We start from the raw sequence: 23,520 nt of genomic DNA, 5'->3' as shown, positions 1-23,520 counted from the left end.
TTTCAATTTTATCCAATCAGGATAGAGAACTCAATCAGGATATAGATTAAACAAGTGAATTTGGAAGTGATGACACTAAGAAATGAGCAGAACAAATTGGAACTAGAACACTATAAAAATTAAGCTTAAAAATGGGTACTTTCTCCTGATTGGCAGAGATTTTGACACCTACCGAAAAATGTATTTTCTGTTTATTAAAGATCTGGAGAGACGGGGAGACTCCTGTTACTGAACAAACACTCTATAGCAATGATTACTATCAGAATATAGTGCTTTAACCTTTTAACAAAATACTTTTTGTTTTAACCAAATAATATCACTTACCCTACCTTTAAGTCAAAGTATCAATACTGCAATATAGAAATATGCATTTGAGTAAAAGTACAAAAGTATTGGCATCATTTGCATTTGGGATGTAGTAGAGTAGAAGTAAAAGTACTGAAAAATGGATTTAGGTCTGGATATATTATTGATTTTGTTGTCAGTAAACACTTCTTTTTCATGTGGATGCATGTTGTGGTTCAGTGGCATGCTGGACGATCTATTTTCATCTCAGGTTGACCCCCTTGGGAGGGAGTGGGGAAAATATATATATTTTGACGTCTTAGTAATTACTGGAGTTTATGATGCCATGATGATGTATATAGGACTGAAGCGGTTGCTGTATGTTTTGTAATAATAATCAAAATCTACAAAGTAACTACCGTAGTACTGTACTGTTTTCAAATAATTGTAGTGGAGTGAAAGTACAATATTTGCCTCTGATATGCAGTGGAGTAGAAGTAAAAGTACAGAAAATTGGAAATACTCCAGTAAAGCAAATTATACAAAATACAGTACTTGAGTACATTTACTTAGTTACTTTCCACCACTGAAATACACCCCACTCCTGGACTGGAATCTGGCTGATGTTTTGGTTTGCGTTTGTTTTGCTTGATTGGCCAGTTGGCCTTCCAGCATGATGACACTAATCTAAACATGTGTTCTCACTTTGTCATTATGGGGTATTGTGTGCAGATTGACGGCAATTTAATCAATGTAATTAGTTTGAAAGAATCATGAAAACAAGAGGTCCTCGCTCGTGGCCTGAGAATTCTGTTCCCCACTGAAATCTTTCAATAAATAGCGAATGGTAGACAAACTACAGTGTCAAAAATGTATAAAATTAATACAAAAAAGCACCATATTACTCTGTTAGTCGTGAAATTAAAGTTATTACATAATGTGTTAGTTATGTAATGCACACTATATGGCATCGACTACAACATATAATTCATGAGGCATTGTTTGCTACGGTATATGTCATCCTTAATGGCATACCAGTTTCTCCAGCTGTCTGTATGAAATGCTGAAGTAATCTACTTTCACAGCACTGTGAGGGCAAAACAGACAAAGACAGGGTTAAAGTGCAAGTCAGTCCGTTAATATATTCATGCGTGCGTGCACACAGACGCACGCACGCACACACACACACACGCGCGCACGCGCACGCACACACACACACACACACACACACACACACACACACACACACACACACACACACACTGTGTGAGAGCTACACAGTACTCTGTTCCAATGGAACCAAATGGACCCGTGCAAATTAATTAACGACCGAGGATGTTCACTACAGCATTGGTTGTCAATGTGGGGTCTTTGGGGGGGGGGGGGGTACCAGGGGGTCCCCAGCGAAACTAGTTAATATGGCGTCACGATCATTTTAACCACTTTTACCATATTTTATACTTTGGCTATTCAAAAATAGCAGATATACAAGCTCATAGCTCTATGAGCTTGTAGATATGCTATTTTCTTTTTAATCCTGGCACAAAAATATTTTTTTGAGACAGGGGGTCCACAGCCAAACAAAAACATAATTTTGGGGGTCCTTGACATGAAAAGGTTTGAGAACCACTGCAATACAGTGTACAGTGAAGTGTGTATTGGGGGACACGCACCTGAAGAAGAGCTTGTTGTAGATGGTGTGAGCTCTCTGGAGGTCGGCGCACACAGCGTCCACCACCTGAACCCGCCTCTTCAGCTGCTCTTCAAGTGGCTGTATAATATGTGACGCAAAACACACAGCGAGACGGTCATTATTGGAGACCAAACCCTGCCTGTGTTTATTCTGCGGTAATGACTGCCTCGCTGTACAGTACACTACCTAGGTTATTACATGGCTGCTTATGAACAAAATCAATAATCTGACAAGGAATATTGACTGCGAAATTCCACCTCCATAGCAACGTAAAAACGACCAATAGAACAGTGATTCTCAAAGTGGGGTCCATGGGGACCCTCTGGGATCCTTGAGGGTGTCCAAACGTACACTTACACAGGTCTGTAACTCCAACAGTGTGCAAATGGAACCGAGTGTTTCCAATTGCACACTCTCAGAGTCACTGAAATTACAAACTTTGAGAACCACTGGAATAGAGTATATAATATATTTCATTGCGTCGTATTCAAAAGAAACTTACCCCCTCCTCTGGTTTGTATTGGGCAATTATGCTTTCATACCACTCTGCAGTTCCCTTCTGTTGACATAATTACATGATTAAGGTATGAATCCAATTATGAAAATAAATCCACTCAATTAATGTCAGAGATTGCTTCATACTATTACTATTACTATTATTATTATTATATTATTTAATTTACCTTGACAGCAGTGGTAATGTCCAAATGCAATTCGTTTCGAAGTGGGCATACACTCTTAAATGCCTGCATTGTCTGCATGCATCCAATTCCCCTATCATGTACATGGAGAGATAGAAAATCCCAGAAAAAAAATGATTATTTGAGAACATATTTATGAATTACTTATAATGTTTTTCCTTTGCTTAATATTTTATGTAAAGCACATTGCATTGCATTGTTGAAATGTGCTTTACTAATAAACTTGCCTTGTCTTGCATTGCCTGTGGCGCTTTGTAAGGTCAAACAAATACCCCTTTCAAGTATTTACATGTTTTTACACTTGTGTCTTGGCTTTAGCAATGGGGACCATAGCTCTTTAAAAAGCATCCAGGATCTCTCAGATTTAAACCAGCAAGACAAGATGTATATTGTATGAATTTGAATAACTATGTGAATGAGATACAAAAGTGTGTGTGTGTGTGTGTGTGTGTGTGTGTGTGTGTGTGTGTGTGTGTGTGTGTGTGTGTGTGTGTGTGTGTGTGTGTGTGTGTGTGTGTGTGTGTGTGTGTGTGTGTGTGTGTGTGTGTGCGCGCACGCGCGTGTGCGTGCGTGTGTGTGCACACGCTTGCTCGTGTGTCTTTGAGCGATAGGAGATCTCTCTCAAAGTGTCAATCTCTGGACTGAGCAGTTAATCTTATTGGAAAAGTCCCAACTGGATATTGACTCTTCCAATCCAGTCTCCTCCAAGGTTAGATGGTGCCCTGGGGGGGGGGGGTCCACACAGAGAGGAAACGGCAACAAACAGCTTCAGCAATCATACCTGCTTTTATTAGAAAAATGTCTGTCACTGAGGCGGAACAGGTTCCTTAATTGTCCAGTTCCACAGAGAAATCCTGCACAGAACGTGACCTGAGAGAGTGAATGTGCTCTTTGTTTTGCTGCTGCTACCGGGTGGGTGAGAGAGGTTGAGAGAGCATGTTTCTGGTCAACGCATTCTCACTCCCAACTCGTCATATTTCCACGCTTGGTCAGGTTCATTTAGTGTCCGATGCTGATGACGACGATGTCCTGTCTCGTGCCGGACAGTTAAGAGTACTCAATTTACTTGAATACTGTACTTTTTCTGGTATCTGTACTTTACTTGAGTATTTGTCATTTTGGATACTAATGGCTTTCACTCCAATACAGTACATTTCAAAGACACATATTGTACCGTTGACTCCACTACATTTATAGGAAGGGAAAAGGTACCGTTAAGTTCTTTTCACATTTAAACTGGTTTTGAATGTTTTTTTTCTCCCACGATTTTTGTAACCCATTTTTTCACCCAATGCCAATTGCCTAAGCTGTAATCCTGGCCGTTACTCTCCCTCTGCCAGCCTGGGGAGAGCCCCGAACTGAGCTCATGCTTCCTTCAATGCATGAGGAGTGAGCAGGCCGCTTCTTATCACCATGACAGGGGGGAGTTTCCCCGGTAGGACGTAGCGCGTGGAAGGAACACGTTATTCCAACCAGTTCCTTTCCCCTCCATCAGGCGCCCCAGCTGACCAGGGGGAGGCAGTATAGAGACCAGGATTACTGCATGTTTTTGTGAGGGTACCTATCCTAGGGGACACGGGGAGAACATGCAAACTTCACACAAAAAGGCTCTTTCTCCTTTCGCTTTGAATGTATTTAATGAATAACACTGCCTTGTTCAATGTATAAACAGTGCACGCACAACTCAGTGTAAGTAATTCACCGTTTACCGGGTGCACAGCTCAAAAGAGTTCAATATCAGGAAAAGAACTGCCAGCACTCACAGAAATGTGCTTAAAGTAAAGGTAGGAAGGGGCCAACCACGAACGCGTCTCGACGTAAGCCTTCCTCAGCACGATAATAATTATCACACTGAGTTAGGCTTATGTCGAGACGCATTGGTGGTTTTTGCCTTTGCCTACCGTTAATTAAAAGTACCTTTGTTCTGTCTCTTAACCCCCCCCCCCCCTCCTCCCCCCACAAAGTATATTTCAGACATTGTGGTAAGTCTATTGAACTAATACAAAAAACTAATAGAATACGCACATCACTTGGTTGAGGTGCTGGGTTGGAAGGTATCATGAAGAAAAATAATAAACCTGCACACTCATCTGCTCCAATGTAATTTAATGACTTTTCGAGCCAAGGCTCTTCATCATGTCAGACCCGATGAAGAGACATGGCTCGAAACGTTGTCATTAAATTACATTGGAGCAGATGATTATTCTTTTTCTTTTTCTTCAAGTCAATTGAACTAGCCTACACCTGGACAAAATGATGCTAAAGGGGTACCCACTACCCAGTGCATTAAAACGTGACACCAAGGGGTCCTGACCAAACGTCTGTGTGTGACGAGTTGGGAGTGAGGATGTGTTGTTCTGGTATGACAGCATTGACAATAGGGTTGGGTATTGAAATTAGGTTCCAAGTAAGAAGAGAATCCAAAAGGAATCAGAATCGCTAAAATCCTAATCAGTTCAGGGTTCAGTATTTTTCCTAGAACTAAAGCATACAACAAGCTTTCTTTTTCGCTAATGCTTTCATTGTGAGGTTACTATTTATTACACTTCTTAAAGTTTGAAATCATTGATGTAATATTAGGACAATATGAGTTTAGACAAAATGTTTCAGCTTTGGCCCTATCTCAGGTACTACTAATATGCCCAGTTAGTAAATGGTAAATACATTTTTTTTCACTTAACGCTGAAATGAATGAAGATATTTTTATTTTTAAATGACCTATTTTTTTCTCATTATGGAAACAAAACGGGGAATTGATAAGTAACAGAATCGGAATTTGGAATTGATCAAATCTTAAACGATACCCATCCCTAATTGACAGGAGCATATGGCATGATGGCGAGGAGGTGGTGTGAGTGTTTTACCTTAGCATGAGCTCGTAGCGTGTAATGGCAGCAGGACTGGTGCAGGGGAACACCTGACGCATGTTCTTCATCAGGCTCAGGCAGTGTTCTGTGTACAGCCTGAAGCTGTCGGAGAGCTGCCTCTCCTGGACACAGGAAGGAGGAGCCCTCGGTTATAGCTTGAGGTTACACAGGCTGTGATACATTTTTGGTCGGAACCAAAAACCTTGGATGAATGCCAGTGAAGAGCTGAGCTATAATGAGGTGGTCTAGTCTGGGAGGATGAACGATGTTCATGGATTAAAGGTCTCAGTCAACCGTTTTTATAAGATTATTAGAATTCCCAATTTGATTATAAGATTATTAGAATGTTACAGAGTATTAGAACAATTCCATGCTGTGTCAAATTAGCAACAGAATACATGTTCAGATTGAAGCATCTTCCATTAAATCCAAATGGTCTCAGATATTTCATAAAAGCTATGGTTAAATCCTCTGCAATTTCTTCAAATGGTTGGCTGTATGCGGAACAGCAAGAACATAGATTTAGAACTAACTAAACAGCAGAATTCTACATATTGTGTTAATTGCTTAGGAAACACAGCGCAAGTGTTGGCAGGGGGGTCGTTTCACGCTGTTTCACAAATCACAGATTGGAACGGCCTAACCAAAAAAGATGTCATTTGTGAGATTCGTTTTTGCTTTGATCCCTTGCATGTTTCCTCTTATTATAGGAAAGTCCATGGGGGCAAAACCAAACCACCTACCAGGTCTCCCCTCACAGCCGAAGGATCCCACTCGGCATCCATGGTCCTCAGCAGGCGCAGCAGCAGGGCGTAGCACAGCCTCTGGCTGCGATGGTGGCTGCTGTAGCACTGCCAACGACTGCGAAACACATTTAAACCCATTGAGACCTGAAGCCGATTCTACAATCTACATGTCTCCTAAATCTCAGTTTTCTGAAAAACGTATGTTTCTATATTGTGGTGCTCAATCTTTTTCATGTCAAGGACCCCCAAAATTATATGTATTTGGCCGCGGACCCCCATCAAAATATGTTGTTCCAGGGACCCCAAGAAGCAAAGTATTTATATTCAAAGATTTGCACACATTTTCACGATTTTTCAAAAATAGCAGATCTACAAGCTCATAGCGCGGAACTCGGTGCCACGCTATGAGCTTGTAGATCTGCTATTTGTGAATAGCCCAAAGTGTAAAATAATGCTTTTTAGCCCAAATCTAAAAATGACACAGTTCCAGGTCTTAATGGGTTAAACATCATATCATGGGCCTATCCTCTGATAACAATACTGTGGTGTTACAGTATGTGTCATACATTGTAATATACAAATTACATAATATTTGTGCAGTAAATGTGTGATCTTTTCTTTCTGTCCTTTTACTCACGTAATTGCCTGCTGCAGGGGTGAAAGATCAGTTTGCACGGCATGATGGGAAAGCACCGTCCACGCCAGAGGACTAACCTGCCCGTTCCAATTATAAGGCTCCCTCTGCAATAAGCCGTTGGTTTATAGCATTTACCGGTATGAACAGTGATAATGCATTTTCCATAAGAGGACTGTAAGGTCGAGCCTCACCTGAACACAAGCATGATCATACTCCAGAATCTGACTCAACAGTTTCCTGTGAATGGAGACAGCAGAGTCTCTCTTGGTCAAGGCTGTCTCTCTCTGGAGGGAAAAAAAATGAGTCACACAATTAACAAGACTATCATACACAGTAAAATCCTATTTATGCATTTTTGAGTGGTGCCAACCACTCCTACATTTGACTTTGTCCGTGTGTCCGTATGTCCGTCCGTATGTCCGTCCGTCCGTATGTCCGTCCGACCAATCAGCACGGCTGATTGGTCAAGCTTCACGTGACACGTGACAATATGTTGTCACGTGTCACGTGACAACATATGCAACCAGTTACACTTTCAAAGGCACCACTCTCTTCACACTGGGTGTGATTTTTGAGTGGTGTCGAAGGCAACCACTCCTATACATGACTTTGTCCGTGTGTCCGTATGTATGTATGTCTGTCCACAAACATTGATGACAACATCAATACGGGGGTCAATACGGGGCTCATCAAAGGCACCACTCACTTCACACAGGGTGTGATTTTTGAGTGGTGTCGAAGGCAACCACTCCTATACATGACTTTGTCCGTGTGTCCGTATGTATGTATGTCTGTCCACAAACATTGATGACAACATCAATACGGGGGTCAATACGGGGCTCATCAAAGGCACCACTCACTTCACACAGGGTGTGAGTTTTTTACTTACAGAGGGTACAGATTTATGAACAGATTTACGCTATGTACAAGTGTAAATTTGTACACTTTCAGAGATAAATGAAGGATTGAATGATTTTACCGTTTACTGGGGTGGTTCTCAAACAGTTTCATGTCAAGGACCCCCATTTGAAGATTTTGTGCCAGGGACCCCCATCACCCCCATCAGAGAAGACATTTTTTCCCCCTTTTTTAACATAGCAGATCTACAAGCTCACAAGTCATCACATAATCTGTGCCTCATTTTGATGGTGACCCCCTGGAACTCCCTCACTTCGAGAACCGGTGGTGAGTTGGTAACCAAATGGACCCTTATAGATCTTTAACTCTTGAGAGCGTAAAATGAAACCAAATGGACCCGTAATTGGTACCAACATCAATACAGCATGGAATTGAGGACAAAATAAAATGAAAAGGTCTTGGGTCTGAGAGTCTAAATCTCATCAAACGGTGGTGCCGCAGCTCAAATGCCCAATAAATAATGGACCTTGATATGAAAAGGGTTGAAAACCACTGTTTGTATTTGAAAGCACAGTGATACAAACCTGGCTGGTGAAGACTTTCAGGATCAGGTGGCATTCTCCTTGTACTTTGGATGCGCTGGATCTGGGCTCCAGCTTAAACCACTTGTCATAGCCAGCCACAGGGATCTCCTGCAAAAAACCCAACACAGCGGAACAGCTCATTTATGCTTCATGGAGCAACACGGTCTTATGACATAAGTACAAGATGAGTCTTAAGGGCAATCGAGAAAAGCTTCCCAGGTTTTGACAGTCTACCTGGGGGCTGCTTCATTATGTATCAAGGACATTTAGAGCCGCAACAGTCAATTTAATCAATTAGAGAAAAAAAACACAATGGTCGTTTAATCAACACCATGCAGTGACTGTTTAAGGGCTTCTGGAGAAACAACTGCTCAGTTTCTCGTCACTTCAGCTTTGCTTCAATTGAATATACAGACACACAATACATATACAAGACATCCTATGTTGTCTGTACATGTCTTTACATTATTGACATGTACAGACAACAAAGGATGCTACTGTATTGTAAATACAGTAGCTTTGCTTCAATTGAATATACAGACACACAATACATATACAAGACATCCTATGTTGTCTGTACATGTCTTTACATTATTGACATGTACAGACAACAAAGGATGCTACTGTATTTACAATACAGTAGCATACATGGACTGCAACAGTTATTCAGACTAATCGATGTAATTGATTGGGTGTGGATGGGGATAACAATGAAAACTATTTTTTTTCAAGGTTTTAAAGAAAAATGCAGTGACTTTCTGATTACATTTTTTGATTAAATATATATTTTTAAATCGTAGCATTTTGCCAATTATTTAAGGGCCCTCTTGCAATATAATTACAGCCCAGTGGGCCCCCGGCCCACAGGATGAGAATCGCAGGTTTAGTACAACTGGATTACACAGACTCACATTCAGAGGGAGGTTGATACAGCCAAGGAAGTCATCTGCATTCTCCTCAGATCCTGATGAGGCAGATCCATTGGACCGCACTGATTTAGCTATCTGCTTAAAATACCTACACAAATAAACCAATGGCAAAAACAAGGTAAATATTTCATTACATGAAAGGGAAATGAAATATTACATGAACCCTAGTGTTATTCTGGGCCGAATTTGTAAAAAAAAACTTTTGTCAAAAATTGCCGATCTACAAGGGAGCATGTCAGCTTCTTTCGGCAGAGCAATAGGTTGTAAAGCAGGGGTCTTTTTTTTGTCCGCCGACGCCCGTCGCAAAAATGTTCACTTAAAAATATATCATTCAAAGATTTGCACACATTTTCAAGATTTTTCTAAAATAGCAGATCTACAGCTTTATGAGCTTGTATACTGCATCTGCTATTTTTGAACAGCCAAAGAATAAAATAATGGTTAAAGGGGTTAAAAAGATTGCGACACAGATGCTTTCCCGGAATGGGGTTAAGTGGTTACTGCTAAAGATGGATTACATGATAGTTCCTTTTACCTGCCCATGCCTCGAAGTCCACTGATTTCATTGAGTTTTTTGCAGGCCTCAGCCACAGAGACATCATCGTCATGATCCCTAAGGATTAAAGGACAACATACAGGTTATCATACATACAGCGTGTTGTCCGTTATCGCAGTGGTTCTCAACCTTTTCAGGCCGTGGTCCCCCAAATTAATCATATTTGAAGGAGTCTCTTATCTGAGACATTAGCATCTTTACGCAGGTCATCAAATTATTGGCTTAGGAATGCGACAAAAACTACTCCTTGAACCATTTCACGGTGACTCAATAGTCCAACTGAGTCACCACAGCACAGTGTTCTGAGTTCATTAATGTGCTTTATGTTATAATCTTACCATATGTCAAGGTGTAAGAGATCACTGTGGACGTCATCGATGTCACTAAAACAAGAGTACAGTGGTACAAATTAAATAGATTAAACAACAACTAGCAAGTTAGACATACTGTAGCTTTGAATTTGTTAACACTGACAAGAACAATTCATATTAATCTTACAGCAAACAATGACAGTTTGCCAAATGAAACACACACAGCAATATGTATGTACAATACTGGTCAATATTAGGGCTGGGCAATATATCAATATTGCATCGATATCGTGATATGAGTCTAGATATCGTCTGGGATTTTTTAATACAGTTATACTGTGGTATTAGTATACATATTTTTTCCTTGTTTTAGACACTTAAACGGATATTTCACTTTCAAGCATGTTTGGGGTCATTTTAACGTCTACTCTGGCTTTTGTGTTCCCCCTCAGGCAGTTTTTAAGTTGCTTGATTCAATCAGTATTTACAATGGGTTTATAGGAAAGGGACTTACCTTTCCTATAAACCCATTGTAACTTTAAACTCCATTTTTGTCTGATAAAATGAATACCAAATATCTAAATACTGAATCAAGCAACTTGAAAACTGTCTGGGGTCCTCACAAAAGCCTGAGTAGACGTTAAAATCACCCCAAACATGTTTGAAAGTGAAATATTTGTTTAAGCCCTATTTTATACTTTCAAACATTTTTCCAAAGAAACATTGCAAAAATTGTCGATCTACAATCTCACGTTTAGCTTGTGCTCTTCTATCTTCTTTAAAAAGTGAAACATTTAAATTATCGTCACAATACAATATTTTCACCACAATGTCGATACCGGTATTTGGTGAAAATATGACGTTTGTGACGTTTAATTTTGCCCATATTACCTAGCCCTAGTCAACATAGTCAAAGTGTTGCACTTGCACTTACAAAACAAAGTGTTCATCCCACACTGGATTGAGCGTCTCTGGTTTGACTTCAGTGGCTTGAATACACCTGGCAGGTAGAACCTCCTTGGTGCTGGAGCGTTTCTCCAGCTTGTCTTTTCTCTTCCTGAAGCTAAACTTCCTCTCTTTCTTCTCCTCCGTCTCTCGGGGACTCTGACCCAACAGGATTCCCAGCATGCAGTAGGGGTCACTGTACCCTGATGAAGGCCGAGGGGCATGCAGAAAATGTTACTGAGCACTAAAATGAGCTGTGAATTCATTTAGATTTAAAACATATGTACAATGAGTGTTGAGTGTCAACAGCATTTAGAATACATTATGGCATGAGAACGTTTCAAGATATCATCTTTTAACCACATTAACCCCTGGTGTTCCTATTTTCGGCATGTCATCAGCGGTGACAATTCTCAGAGATTCTGACAGCACATCATGATATGATGCATTGTGAGCTTGTAGATCAGCTATTTTTGAAAAATTGCTAGTTATTGTACGCATGTTATAATAGGTGAACATTCTGCAAAAATAGGCGAATACTCAGCAAAAATTGCTGATCTACAAGTTCACATCACAACATGTTGTGACCTTGTAGATTGGCATTTTTTTGCGAAGAGATTTGGTGTAGAGATTTAAAAAAAAAAGAGGGGACGAAGTACAGACCTCTGGAGGGAGTGAAGTATATATAGGGTTTAAATGATTAAAGGAGCACGTTTTCATGCACAGAGATTGTTTTTGCATCGTTAAACATTCAGTAGGTGAAGGAATGTCTCACCGTTGGCATCCTTGGCCATTAAATTCTTTGCTTTCATGACAGACACTCTCATGGAGAAACTGGCTCGCTGCAAAACACGTGCACAGTGTAATGAGTCAATACAGTCCGGTGAGTCAATACACAATGCCTTATTTATACTAGTAATAATAAAGTAATGATGCCTGATTTATACTAGTAAGTCAATACATAATGGCTGTTCTATATTATTGAGTCAATAATGCCTGATTTATACTTAATTCTAACTTAATTTATACATTGTGTCGTTCACCTAAAATAGTCGCAACACGTTGAGACCTGCTTTACCCACAATGCAGCATTTACACAACAACTTTCTGACAGGTCATTATAATATCACCATGTAGCCAACTGCAGAATAACAAGTGCCTTTTAGAACACCTGCAGTGGCAGCTGAGGGATCGAAAACATTCAGGGGAACATTTAAATGGCATATTTTGTTTTGGTTTGCAGACAGCCTTTAAAGGACACTAGCAATGGGCCCCAGCATCTGCTGCGGAATGAAATGTTAAATGCCTGTGACAGCCAAGTAAAAGACCAAAAAACAATGACAACAAAACATATAATGGGACTGCTTCACCCTGAGAGAATCTCTCTGCCCTCACTTTCCATCCATGGCCTCACTTTTAGTGTTGTCAACAATACCGCTTTAATCCATTAAGACCTGAGGCCGATTTTACGAAATAATGTTTTCTAAATCCCAACAGTTTTCTGAAAAACGTATGTTGCTATATCAGTGGTTCTCAAACTTTTACATGTCAAGGACCCCCAAATTGATATGAGTTACAAATGTTCGCTTTAAAAAATACATATATTCAAAGATTTGCAAAAATGTTCACGAATTTTCAAAAATAGCAGATCTACAGCTTGTATATCTGCTATTTTTGAATAGCCAAAGAAATCTAAAATGACACAGATCACAGATCCCGTGGTCTTAATGGGTTAACTGAGTGCCCTGAATAGTAATCATTGACTCACTACTGGGGATCGACCCAATGTGTTCATGGTTACAACTGAAGGGTACATTTTGGAATGTTATGAAAACATTTTTGTTAAAAAAGAAAAGAAATAGCGTCCCTATTCTTGGCATGTCATAATAGGCGAACATTCCGCGAAAAATAACTACACTAAAATACTAACTAAAATATCTACAAGTGACACAATCTGAAGCACTGTGCGCTTGTAGACCGGCTATTTTCGGGGGGAAAAGGAAGTAGGTCAAGGATACACCCCTGGGTAAACAAAGTATAGGGTTTATATTTACGGTATATAAACTATATTTATATTTATATTGATTGTGTTTACATTTCTAATGGGATCCACTTTTCCCAACTGCAAATTGACTGCTTCTTTTTTTAACCACATGAACCCTGGCGTCCCTATTCTGGGCATAATAATAGGCTAACATTCTGCAATGTTCAGCGGATTGACAAGCTCAAAACGTGTCGCAATGCCACACATTGTGAGCTTGTAGATCTGCTATGTTCATCAAAGAGATTTGATAGCCCCCAACCCTGGTCAATGAAGTATATAGGGTTTAATTGTCTAAAAAGTACACTATTTTTAATTTAGGAAATGAGTGAGGATGGAACAAAGGATCTCACCTTGGATTCTTGGACTCTCTGTAGAATGATGTCATGCTCTTCCTGACCCATATCAAACACCTTGTAAAATAGCAACACGATGAAAAGGTTAGCAAAGCTTTTTGTTACAAAGCATCTTGTCCCTGGTGATGTCTTATATATGTAACAACAGTATGAGTTAATACACTATCCACAAATAAACCCCAGCTGACTGTTGTCTGGTCCTCTGATGATTCTGAGTGTGCATGAATGCTTTCTATTCACTGAGCGGCCAATGAGGTATCTAGGTTTCTATATCTATGGTGGCAAACCCCCATTGTTTCTCCTCTCTCATCAGAATAGCAAACCTGCAGCAGATTCCCCAATCCCCACTTGCTGCAGCCCTACTGCTTTTTGGTGTGCTCATTTTTCTATTTTGAAGGCGTGGATTTGTTTTGTCCACGTTTCATTCATTAATTGTACATTAAAGCTGTTATCACACCATTTGGCAGTCTATGTCGTTGTTATACTTTCATCATCCTTTGCAGTGATAAGACCAGTGAGAAATTTCACAATTATGTGAGTTTTCCTGTGCAACAGAGTAACAGGTACATAGAGAATAGAGCAGTGAGCTTAAGATACAACTGTTAAGAAACATGTACTAAGTGCACTAGAGTGGAGGGTGTGATATATGATTAATTTTCACCTTTGAGGTTTGTTACATAGAAAGTCTAAAATCCACCTGCAGAGAGAATTTTCCACCCCTAGGCTTTGCAGTGAAGTGAGCGGTGCTATTTAAAAACAACAGTGGTCATCACAGTGATGGAAGCTCACTTAAAAACAAAAAAGTATTTTTTTTAGGTAGCCAATCACAGTACTGAGCAAAGGGTCTGAATACCAATCAGCCAATCACAGTACAGCGAAAGACACATTTTCACGACGGAAGGAAAAACTTTCACCTCGGATGGGTCCTAAACCCACTTATAGGAGCGGCTACACTACTCAAAAAAGGAATGTTTTTTGGACATACAAGGTTTCCACCTGACAGCAACAAATTTACACAGAGCTACAGTCAATGAAGAGCATCTGCACGTGGGCGTCCGTGCACTCCAGGTGCGTGTACACCCGGTGTGGATCCAAGGACACGGCATCCTAAAATGGAGTGATTCTCCCTGCATGGAAATTAGCAGATGTCAATGTGTCAAGTGTCTCGATAAAACTCTTGACAAGATGCTCCAGGCATTTCACAGTAATGAAGGAGAGTGTGATAGGTCTGTACTGTAGTCATTTAAGCAGGAGACTTGGGCACTGGTGTGATTTTATATTCCTTACAACGACTAGAAACAATACATACATCTAACCATATCTGTCTATAAATTCACAAAACCTGTGTGAGTGTTTGTTTGTGTGTCTGTCCTGGGCGTAACTCGTCCGTCCGACTGTTTGACTTCAAACTTGGGTTTGTCTCTTACATCCTGTACATCCTGTTACCCATTACCCAAGACTTTGGCTTGGGTAATGGGTAACAGACAAACACTTCTGGGGTCATTTTCACATCTACTCTGACTTCTGTGCGTACCCCAAACAGTTTTCAGTTCACGTTGCTTTATTCAATGCTATTTAGATATTAGATATTCCTTTGATCAGATGAACCCCGCTCCTATTCAACTTCAAACTCCATGTTAGACTCGTTGAAAATACACGTCCGTGGTTCTGGTGACTGACATTGACCTTCAAATGAAAGGGGAGACCTTCATTTTTCAAAAAAGAAAATCGTAATTTTAATTTTCTTTCACATTTTCAAACAATCATCATTGCATCTACATTTTTAAATGGGGGGAAAAACTAATCAAAAATGAAGGTCTCCTTCCATTCATTAAAATGACAATAACAGTCACCTGAAGCAGGGGCGCGTGTTTTCAATGAATCTAACATGCACGGAGCTTGAAGTTGTATCGACTTAGATCAAATGAATATCAGATATCTAAATATTGCGTCAAGTATCTTAAAGCCTTTCTGGAGTGCATACAAAAGATAGAGTAGATGGGATAATTACCTCGGAAGTGTTTTAAAGTGAAATAGCCCTTCCAAGGACGACTTCAGCCCTTTTCAACATATCTTCAAATAATTGGTTCAAATAAATGCTCATGATAATATCGTACAATTTATTTTTTCTACTCGGTCTGTGTCTGAGAGGAGTGCTGTGGACAGATCAAGAACCTGCCTACCAGTCACATCATCCTTAGGCAGGTCTTCTTATTTTTATTTTTTTTACAGTTCTTTATTAATTTGAGAACCAAGGCTTCTATTATAGCATGCTGACTTTCCAGGAATAGAAAGCCTGCAGTTCTATTAGCTTAGATTCCCCATCAATGATGTCACTGGTTGGTGGGTTTCTGAACTGCAAAGATTATGGATAGTAGGCCTTCCCGGTATTTGTGGTATAATCTCTGTCTCTGTTGGCGATACCAAAAGGTGATGTGAAAACATGATGATTACTGAGAAAATCATCAATATAGAGACTGACGACAATATAGGCTACTGCATGTATAGGGAGAAAATAGACCTGCTTCAGAACTTGCATGAAAGACCTGCTTTTGGATGTCTTATTACACATTTAAATCCTCAAAGCCATATTTACATGCACATCAAAGGTGCAGTGCAAATTGCCCTGTCTTAAGTGCAATTTGGTGCATGGAATTAATGTCCCATTTACTAAGGCAGCAAATAATTACACATGATTCAGCACAATGATCCTCCTTCAAGCCACATACTGTACTGTTGTTTGTTTGAAACATTGATTAAAAGATACAGTGAACTGGTGAAATTTAATGATACTGAAATTGACTGAGTAAAGGCCATTGCACACAGGATGCGATTATTCGCACGGAAAAAACGCACCCTGTCTGAGCCAACCTAATAATCACAATAATCGCAATAATCGCATCCTGTGTGCAATGCCCTTTAAGCATAACACTAAAACATGTTTGAGGGATGCAATGCAAACAAGAGAAATTGAATTTGGGCGACTATCGGTCATAAAATAAATACATGAGTAAAATACAATATGAGTCACAAAACAAACTTCTTAAAACAGAAGGCAGGTCAAGGATTTGGTGCCTTAATTGTATTACAGATGACTTAAAACAGAACACTGTTTTCTGTCTCTGGAAATGTGTTTAAAATGTGTTTAGTCCATTAAATGTCATTATGTGGAGCACCATGTGACCGCCTCCAGGACTGTCTACCTGACCTGCTGTTTGCCTGGCATGTTGTCATGTATTTAAGAAAATAATACATTATGTCAATATTTAGATTAAGCATTTGTCAGTGGCACTAACTGCTTTGTTATACATTGGTCAATATACTTTAAAAACCCGATCACACAATGGGGCGGCAGTGGCTCAGGAGGTAGAGCGGCCATCTGGGAGTCAGAAGGTCCCCGAATCAACATAATTAGACTATTTGAATGCACCCTTGCTCTCTCCTACAGTCAGGGTGCACATTTTGTTCTTTTTGCTCCGGTCTAATTGGGGTTTGTCTGCATTCGTTGCTGTTCTAACGTCCATTCTTGTGACAATACTATACTAATACTGCCACCACCATATCCTATATTAACATTGGCTTAAGGGGGGACAGGCCGGCGGGTGGCCCGGCGGGCCTCTGAATCAGCCATAACCATATAAGGAGTCCCAACGAACCGCTAGTGTATATATATTTTGTAACTGATCATGTATTGAAACATTTCTTTTTGTTCTTGGTAGTCGCAGGTTTGTCTGCATTTATTGCTGTCAATTCCTATGCACTACATCCTTTTTCACGACAGTTCTGTACTGATATTATTGTGTGTGTATGTATCTATATAAGAGCGTCAGCTAAATGCCTAAATTGTAACATTGCTTCAGGCACCCCACAACGTCCTCTGAACACCCCGTCAGACACCACCCCGGTGAGAAACACTAATGTAGTTTAATTCGTAGCATACCATTGAATTCATTCATACAGCATGCAATAGGAACATCAGCCAAGCCATGATGATTAACGAAAGACAATTGTACCTTGAGAAGGTAAGTGAACAAGTCCTCTTCGCTAGTCACGTATTCTGGTGAAGGCACTCCCACTCTGTTGACCACTGTGTACAAAGCCTCTTCATACAGAAGGTCCAGCTGCAGAACAACACACTGCATTTAATAACAGGTTATTAACAAGAGAAGTCACACTGCAACATTTGTTCAAACGGTTTGATTGTGTACAAATGGAGCTGTTAAATGATCATCACTCAGGAATTAGCAAGCAGTGCATGTATTTTTATTCTTCCATGCGTTTTGGCTTCAAGACAGATGCAAATTAAATTATTAGAATCGATTCGATCGAAGCAAGCGAGATTTGGGGCCCTATAGATTATCTATGGGGCCCTATAGATTATCTATGGCCCTGCATGCAAATGTATGCAGGGCGCAAATTGTGTCGGGCGTGTTTCCCCTCCAAAATAAGTTAGATGACACATTATCTGGGTGCAAAGTCAGGCGCTAAAGGATTGGAAAGCCTCTGAATTAGTCATGGCTGTGTTTTGGGTGTTACTTAAACCAATCGGAGTGTCTTCTCCCATTACCTTTAAAAGAAGAAGCGCTTATGGTTTAGGTACACTGCTATTTAGATGACGGATTGGAGGAGACGCAAGCAATTTTCTGTTGTAGAATAGTGTAAGTGTGGGACCATAGCTATTTTCTTCTTTACTTAAACTATCAATTAAAGCATGACAAAGACGTGTGTCCTGTGGCTCCTTGTGTTGGAGCTCTATGGATATTGTATTGACAACTGTATGCTGTCCATTGAACAGAGACAGATAAAGAAAGCCAGAAAGCCATGGGTTCACAGCATTCTTACAGGATGAGCGGTATTTGAAGATATATATATATAGATATATAGATTGAACTATAATATTGGTTCAATCTATTCATGAGTTATCTAACTGAACACATTTTAAGACCAACATGCCCATCGGCACTAAATAATTGCAATATAATTTGGAATTGGGTCTAAAAATGACAACTTTGGCGTTGGTTGGAAAATAGCAATAACAGTTTCGCTGTGCCCAGCACCGCTTTGAACCCAGGTGGAAGATTGGGCCCTTAGACTTGAATCTCTTTTGAATTGTGGTGAAAGCATTCAAACTGGGATCACAAACCTCTCTCACAAACCTCTCTCCTATAATATTGGTTCAATCTATTCATGAGTTATCTAACTGAACACATTTTAAGACCAACATGCCCATCGGCACTAAATAATTGCAATATAATTTGGAATTGGGTCTAAAAATGACAACTTTGGCGTTGGTTGGAAAATAGCAATAACAGTTTCGCTGTGCCCAGCACCGCTTTGAACCCAGGTGGAAGATTGGGCCCTTAGACTTGAATCTCTTTTGAATTGTGGTGAAAGCATTCAAACTGGGATCACAAACCTCTCTCCTGCCGATTCTGTCTGGGATAAAAGCCTGGTCCACATGTTCTAGGGGGGGTGGCGACGAGCTGGAACCTGTTTGGCTCTGTGAAGACAAAACAAAAAGTTTAACCTGTTAAAGCAATACCTGCCCTTTGCCAGAATGAGACCGTGGCGAGATTGAGATCTGAACAGGTTGTGAAGCTCGGATACTGTAAGATAGTATTGATAGTGGATCCTTTCCTTTCAGTCACAGCTAGCACACATTCTCTTGGGAGCAGTGATTGCTATTGATTTTCTTTAGACTGATTTTTATCTACTTTAAGAATGTATCACAGAAAATGTGCACTTATGTTCCACTTATCAAAACAAGTCAGCTCTCACCCTCCTCTGCAACACCTCCCTCTGGCTCCCATGTCTATCAGGAACAATCACACAAACCCAACACATTACATCAGCCAAAGCCAAACAAACTTGCCTAGTATGGGCAGGCTGTTTGGGCAGATGTGTTATATTGTCTAATAAAGTGGTAGGCATCTAAGAAAGAGAGTAGTGTTTACACTACTGAAAAACTCCAAGGCACTCAATCTCCAGAATTCCAAATACTATTAATAATATTAAGCTTTTTAGCGGTGCCAGCCGCTCTACACTTGACTATGTCCGTCCGTATGTCCGTTTGTCCGTTTGAGCCCGGATGTCCGTTTGTCCGTTTGAGCCCGGATGTCCGTTTGAGCACGGGCTTTAAACAGCTATAACTCCAGTTCGCAGCATGCCAGCAAGTCCAAATTTGGTATGTGGACTTACACCACCAATTGGGACGAGCATTGATTGCTGAAGCCCCGCCCCGCCCTATTATAGCGCCACCAGGAGGCCACTGGCTTTAAACAGCTATAACTCCAGTTTGCAGCATGCCACCAAGTCCAAATTTGGTATGTGGACTTACACCACCAATACGGACGCGCATTAATTGCTGAAGCCCCGCCCCGCCCTATTATAGCGCCACCAGGAGGCCACTCATCAAAGGCACCGCTTCCTTCACACAGGGTGTGATTTTTAGCGGTGCCAGCCGCTCTACTCTTGACTATGTCCGTCCGTATGTCCGTTTGTCCGTTATGTCCGTTTGAGCCCGGATGTCCGTTTGAGCACGGGCTTTAAACAGCTATAACTCCAGTTGGCAGCATGCCAGCAAGTCCAAATTTGGTATGTGGACATACACCACCAATTGGGACGAGCATTGATTGCTGAAGCCCCGCCCCGCCCTATTATAGCGCCACCAGGAGGCCACTGGCTCGGATGTCCGTTTGAGCACGGGCTTTAAACAGCTATAACTCCAGTTGGCAGCATGCCAGCAAGTCCAAATTTGGTATGTGGACTTACACCACCAATTGGGACGAGCATTGATTGCTGAAGCCCCGCCCCGCCCTATTATAGCGCCACCAGGAGGCCACTGGCTTTAAACAGCGCTTTACACAGCTATGACTCCAGTTCGCATGCCAGCAACTCCAAATTTGGTATGTGGACTTACACCACCAATTGGGACGAGCATTGATTGCTGAAGCCCCGCCCCGCCCTATTATAGCGCCACCAGGAGGCCACTGGCTTTAAACAGCGCTTTACACAGCTATAACTCCAGTTCGCAGCATGCCAGCAAGTCCAAATTTGGTATGTGGACTTAGACCACCAATAGGGACGAGCATTGATTGCTGAAGCCCCGCCCCGCCCTATTATAGCGCCACCAGGAGGCCACGCCACTGGCTTTAAACAGCTATAACTCCAGTTTGCAGCACTCAGACCACCAATAGGGACGAACTGAAATGTAGTAAGCCCCGCCCCCTCTGTCTTCCTATTGGCTGGGCTTTAAACAGCCGTAACTCCAGTTAGCAGCATGCCACCCAGTCCGAATTTGGTTTGTGGACTTACACCACCAATAGGGACGAGCATTAATTGCTGAAGCCCCGCCCCGCCCTATTATAGCGCCACCAGGAGGCCACTCATCAAAGGCACCGCTTCCTTCACACAGGGTGCGATTTTTTTTATTCTTTTGACTACACAATATCTTGGAAAACCCAACGTGTATCGGCAGCCTTCATCGGGGGAACCCCTGTAAGCCAAGATAGTATTGATAGTGGATCCGTTCCCTTCAGTCACAGCAGCGCACAATCACTTGAAGCAATATAACTGTTATTTTCTTTCATCTATACTTATCACAAAGAAATGGTGCACGTATGATCTAGTTATGGTTTCAAAACAAGAAAGCTCGCCTCTCACCCTCCCCTGTATCACATTTGTCTCTCGCCTTTTGTCAGCAGTTCAAACATTATTGTCATTCTTACATGGACACAAATCCCTATTAGTCAGCCAAGTCAGCATTATTTTATTCTCTCTGAAGTGCCCAGCAATTACATTTGTTATTACTTTTTACACTAAGCATTTGATAGAAAGATATATAGATTTTTGTTTTATTCCATGAGGGAAATCCAGCTGCCATGCCAATTACAGTTATAAAAACACAAAACAGATAATTAAACCACAGCAGATGAGAAAAGTAGCCAGACAGAAAAAAAAAGATGCGGACCGGGCGGAAGGCCAATTAAAAAAAATATATGTTCTCTGGGCGGCCCAACTCAGGTCCATAACCATGTGGATAGAGGATGTTGAATCAACTAGATGGTTAAAAATGGAAAAACATCTATGCATACAGGCACAACTAGCAGCCCTTCCTTTTTCTGGACATAATATAAATGTAGACGCTATGGGTGCCTGGTCTAGGTTCACAATGAAAATATGAAAGGAAGTTCAGAAAGAGTTTAGACTGCCTCTCTCAACATCTGGCCTGTCTTCAATTCGGTGTATTAGGGGTTTTGTACCATCAAGGTTGGATGCTGGGTTCGGGGGGTGGAGGAGGCTAGGGTTTGAGGTTTGTTCACCAGTTATTTTACTCTAAAGCTAAAGTCATTTGATCAACTCAGAAACGAGTTTAAACCTTCCTAGCACTGACTTTTTTAAATACCTCCAACTAAGGCACTTTTTAGAAAATCACGAGGACTGTGACAAAATTAGAAGCCCTTCAGCATTAGAATCCTTTCTGATTGACATCCAAAATGGGGCTTTAAGTGGAAAAATAATTTCTAGCTTGTATCAAAATCTATTGTCAATGGTTCCCAGTGACACTCTTGATATAAAAGCAAAGTGGGAGGATGAAATACAAAAAGAGATTACACAAGAAGAATGGGTTGATGCCTGCACTGAAGGGCACAAAGTAACTAATTATAATTCTTGGAGAGAATATCAGTGGAAAATTGTGAGTAGGTCTTTTAAGACCCCGTTACTGACTGCCAGAGCAGGCACTACTCCTACAAGTGAGTGTTGGAGGAGATGTGGTGAGCAGGTCGGTAACCACAGTCATATCTTTTGGTTTTGGAATGCAGTATTTAGTGACATCAATAAAGTATTTGATACTCAAGTACCACAAGATTCCAAAACTGCTATTCTAGGAATTGTGCTGACAGGCTTTGAAGGCATGCAGGAAGAATATTTACCTCCTTCAGATATTGTTAACGGCAGCCAAAGAATTTATCACAATTAACTGGTTGGGACTGCTTCCTCCGACCCCCGAACAATGGTTGTATAAAGTCAAAGAAATTAGAGATATGGAAAGAATCACTTATTTGGTGAGGCTACAAAGTGAGCAATTTACAAAAAAGTGGACACCGTTTGCACACATTGAGTTCTGACACGATATATAATTTTATAAAGAGATTTGTATTATGTCTGTAATGTGATAAGTTGAATGTGCGGTATGTGCGTGGATATATATATATTGTGATACAGTGTATGTGTGAGTATATATATTGTACATTATTCTGTTCTATTCATGTTTATATATTTCTCTTTGATTACTTCTGATTCCCCCTTACCCCCCCCCCCCCTTTTTCCCTTTCTTTTTCTTTTCTCTCTCTACATTTTTGTCTTTTTTTTTGGTTTGTTTTACTTTTCTGATTCTTCTTTTGTTGCTGTTGTTGTATATCTGCTATTTTTTAATACCCAGGGAAATCTAAAATGACAGAGACGCACAATGGGTTAAAGAACGAGAGGTGGCATGGTGTTTCAACAAATCTGGAAATTGCAGAGGGGGGCCTGAAGTCTTACGAGGGGAAAAAACACAGCGGTCGTTACGTCTCAATGAAACCTTCAAACAGCCACAGCAGCACATTTTGTTTTCAGGCCTCTTTTGACTAACATCACACAACAGGAAATCAATAGACACCTGTCGGCAGTTACGTTCAAGGCAATATAACAACAGCAACAGAGAGTTGATCCAGTGCTGCTCACTGGTTGTCAAGCGCTCATATCTAGGCTTTTCCGGGGATTATGCTGGGATTTAGCAGTGGCATCCAATATTGGAGATCAGAGGGGCTGGCGGCTTGGTTTTGTGTTGGAAGTTGTGAAATCATACAGTACCGAGGGCTGTGTTTGAGGATCAGTGCATCCTTTAACCCATTAAGACCTGGAACTGTGTCATTTTTAGATTTGGGCCAAAAAGCATTATTTTACACTTTGGGCTATTAAAAAATAGCAGATATACAAGCTCATAGCGAGGCACCGAGTGCCGCGCTA

The 23,520-nt window shown here is 40.8% G+C and overlaps 1 protein-coding gene across 1 annotated transcript in view; it reads right to left on the bottom strand.

The window, feature by feature from the left end:
- baiap3 (BAI1 associated protein 3) overlaps positions 1-23,520 on the bottom strand; it is a gene marked incomplete at its 5' end in the record, with an annotated part of 55,342 nt that overhangs the window by 16,886 nt on the left and 14,936 nt on the right. Inside the window, 17 exons of the mRNA XM_084071632.1 lie at positions 1,321-1,372; positions 1,959-2,056; positions 2,481-2,537; positions 2,662-2,752; positions 5,544-5,668; positions 6,290-6,407; positions 6,930-7,033; positions 7,121-7,213; positions 8,372-8,479; positions 9,283-9,388; positions 9,836-9,913; positions 10,195-10,239; positions 11,102-11,315; positions 11,888-11,954; positions 13,507-13,566; positions 17,523-17,630; positions 18,926-19,009. Of these exons, the coding sequence (XP_083927758.1) occupies positions 1,321-1,372; positions 1,959-2,056; positions 2,481-2,537; positions 2,662-2,752; positions 5,544-5,668; positions 6,290-6,407; positions 6,930-7,033; positions 7,121-7,213; positions 8,372-8,479; positions 9,283-9,388; positions 9,836-9,913; positions 10,195-10,239; positions 11,102-11,315; positions 11,888-11,954; positions 13,507-13,566; positions 17,523-17,630; positions 18,926-19,009 (1,608 nt within the window). The remainder of the gene's footprint in view (positions 1-1,320; positions 1,373-1,958; positions 2,057-2,480; positions 2,538-2,661; positions 2,753-5,543; positions 5,669-6,289; positions 6,408-6,929; positions 7,034-7,120; positions 7,214-8,371; positions 8,480-9,282; positions 9,389-9,835; positions 9,914-10,194; positions 10,240-11,101; positions 11,316-11,887; positions 11,955-13,506; positions 13,567-17,522; positions 17,631-18,925; positions 19,010-23,520) is intronic.

The sequence above is a fragment of the Gymnoscopelus microlampas genome (assembly GCF_963454915.1).
Source record: "Gymnoscopelus microlampas genome assembly, chromosome: 11".
NCBI lineage: Eukaryota > Metazoa > Chordata > Actinopteri > Myctophiformes > Myctophidae > Gymnoscopelus > Gymnoscopelus microlampas.
This window is presented reverse-complemented; position numbering and strand designations above follow the sequence as displayed.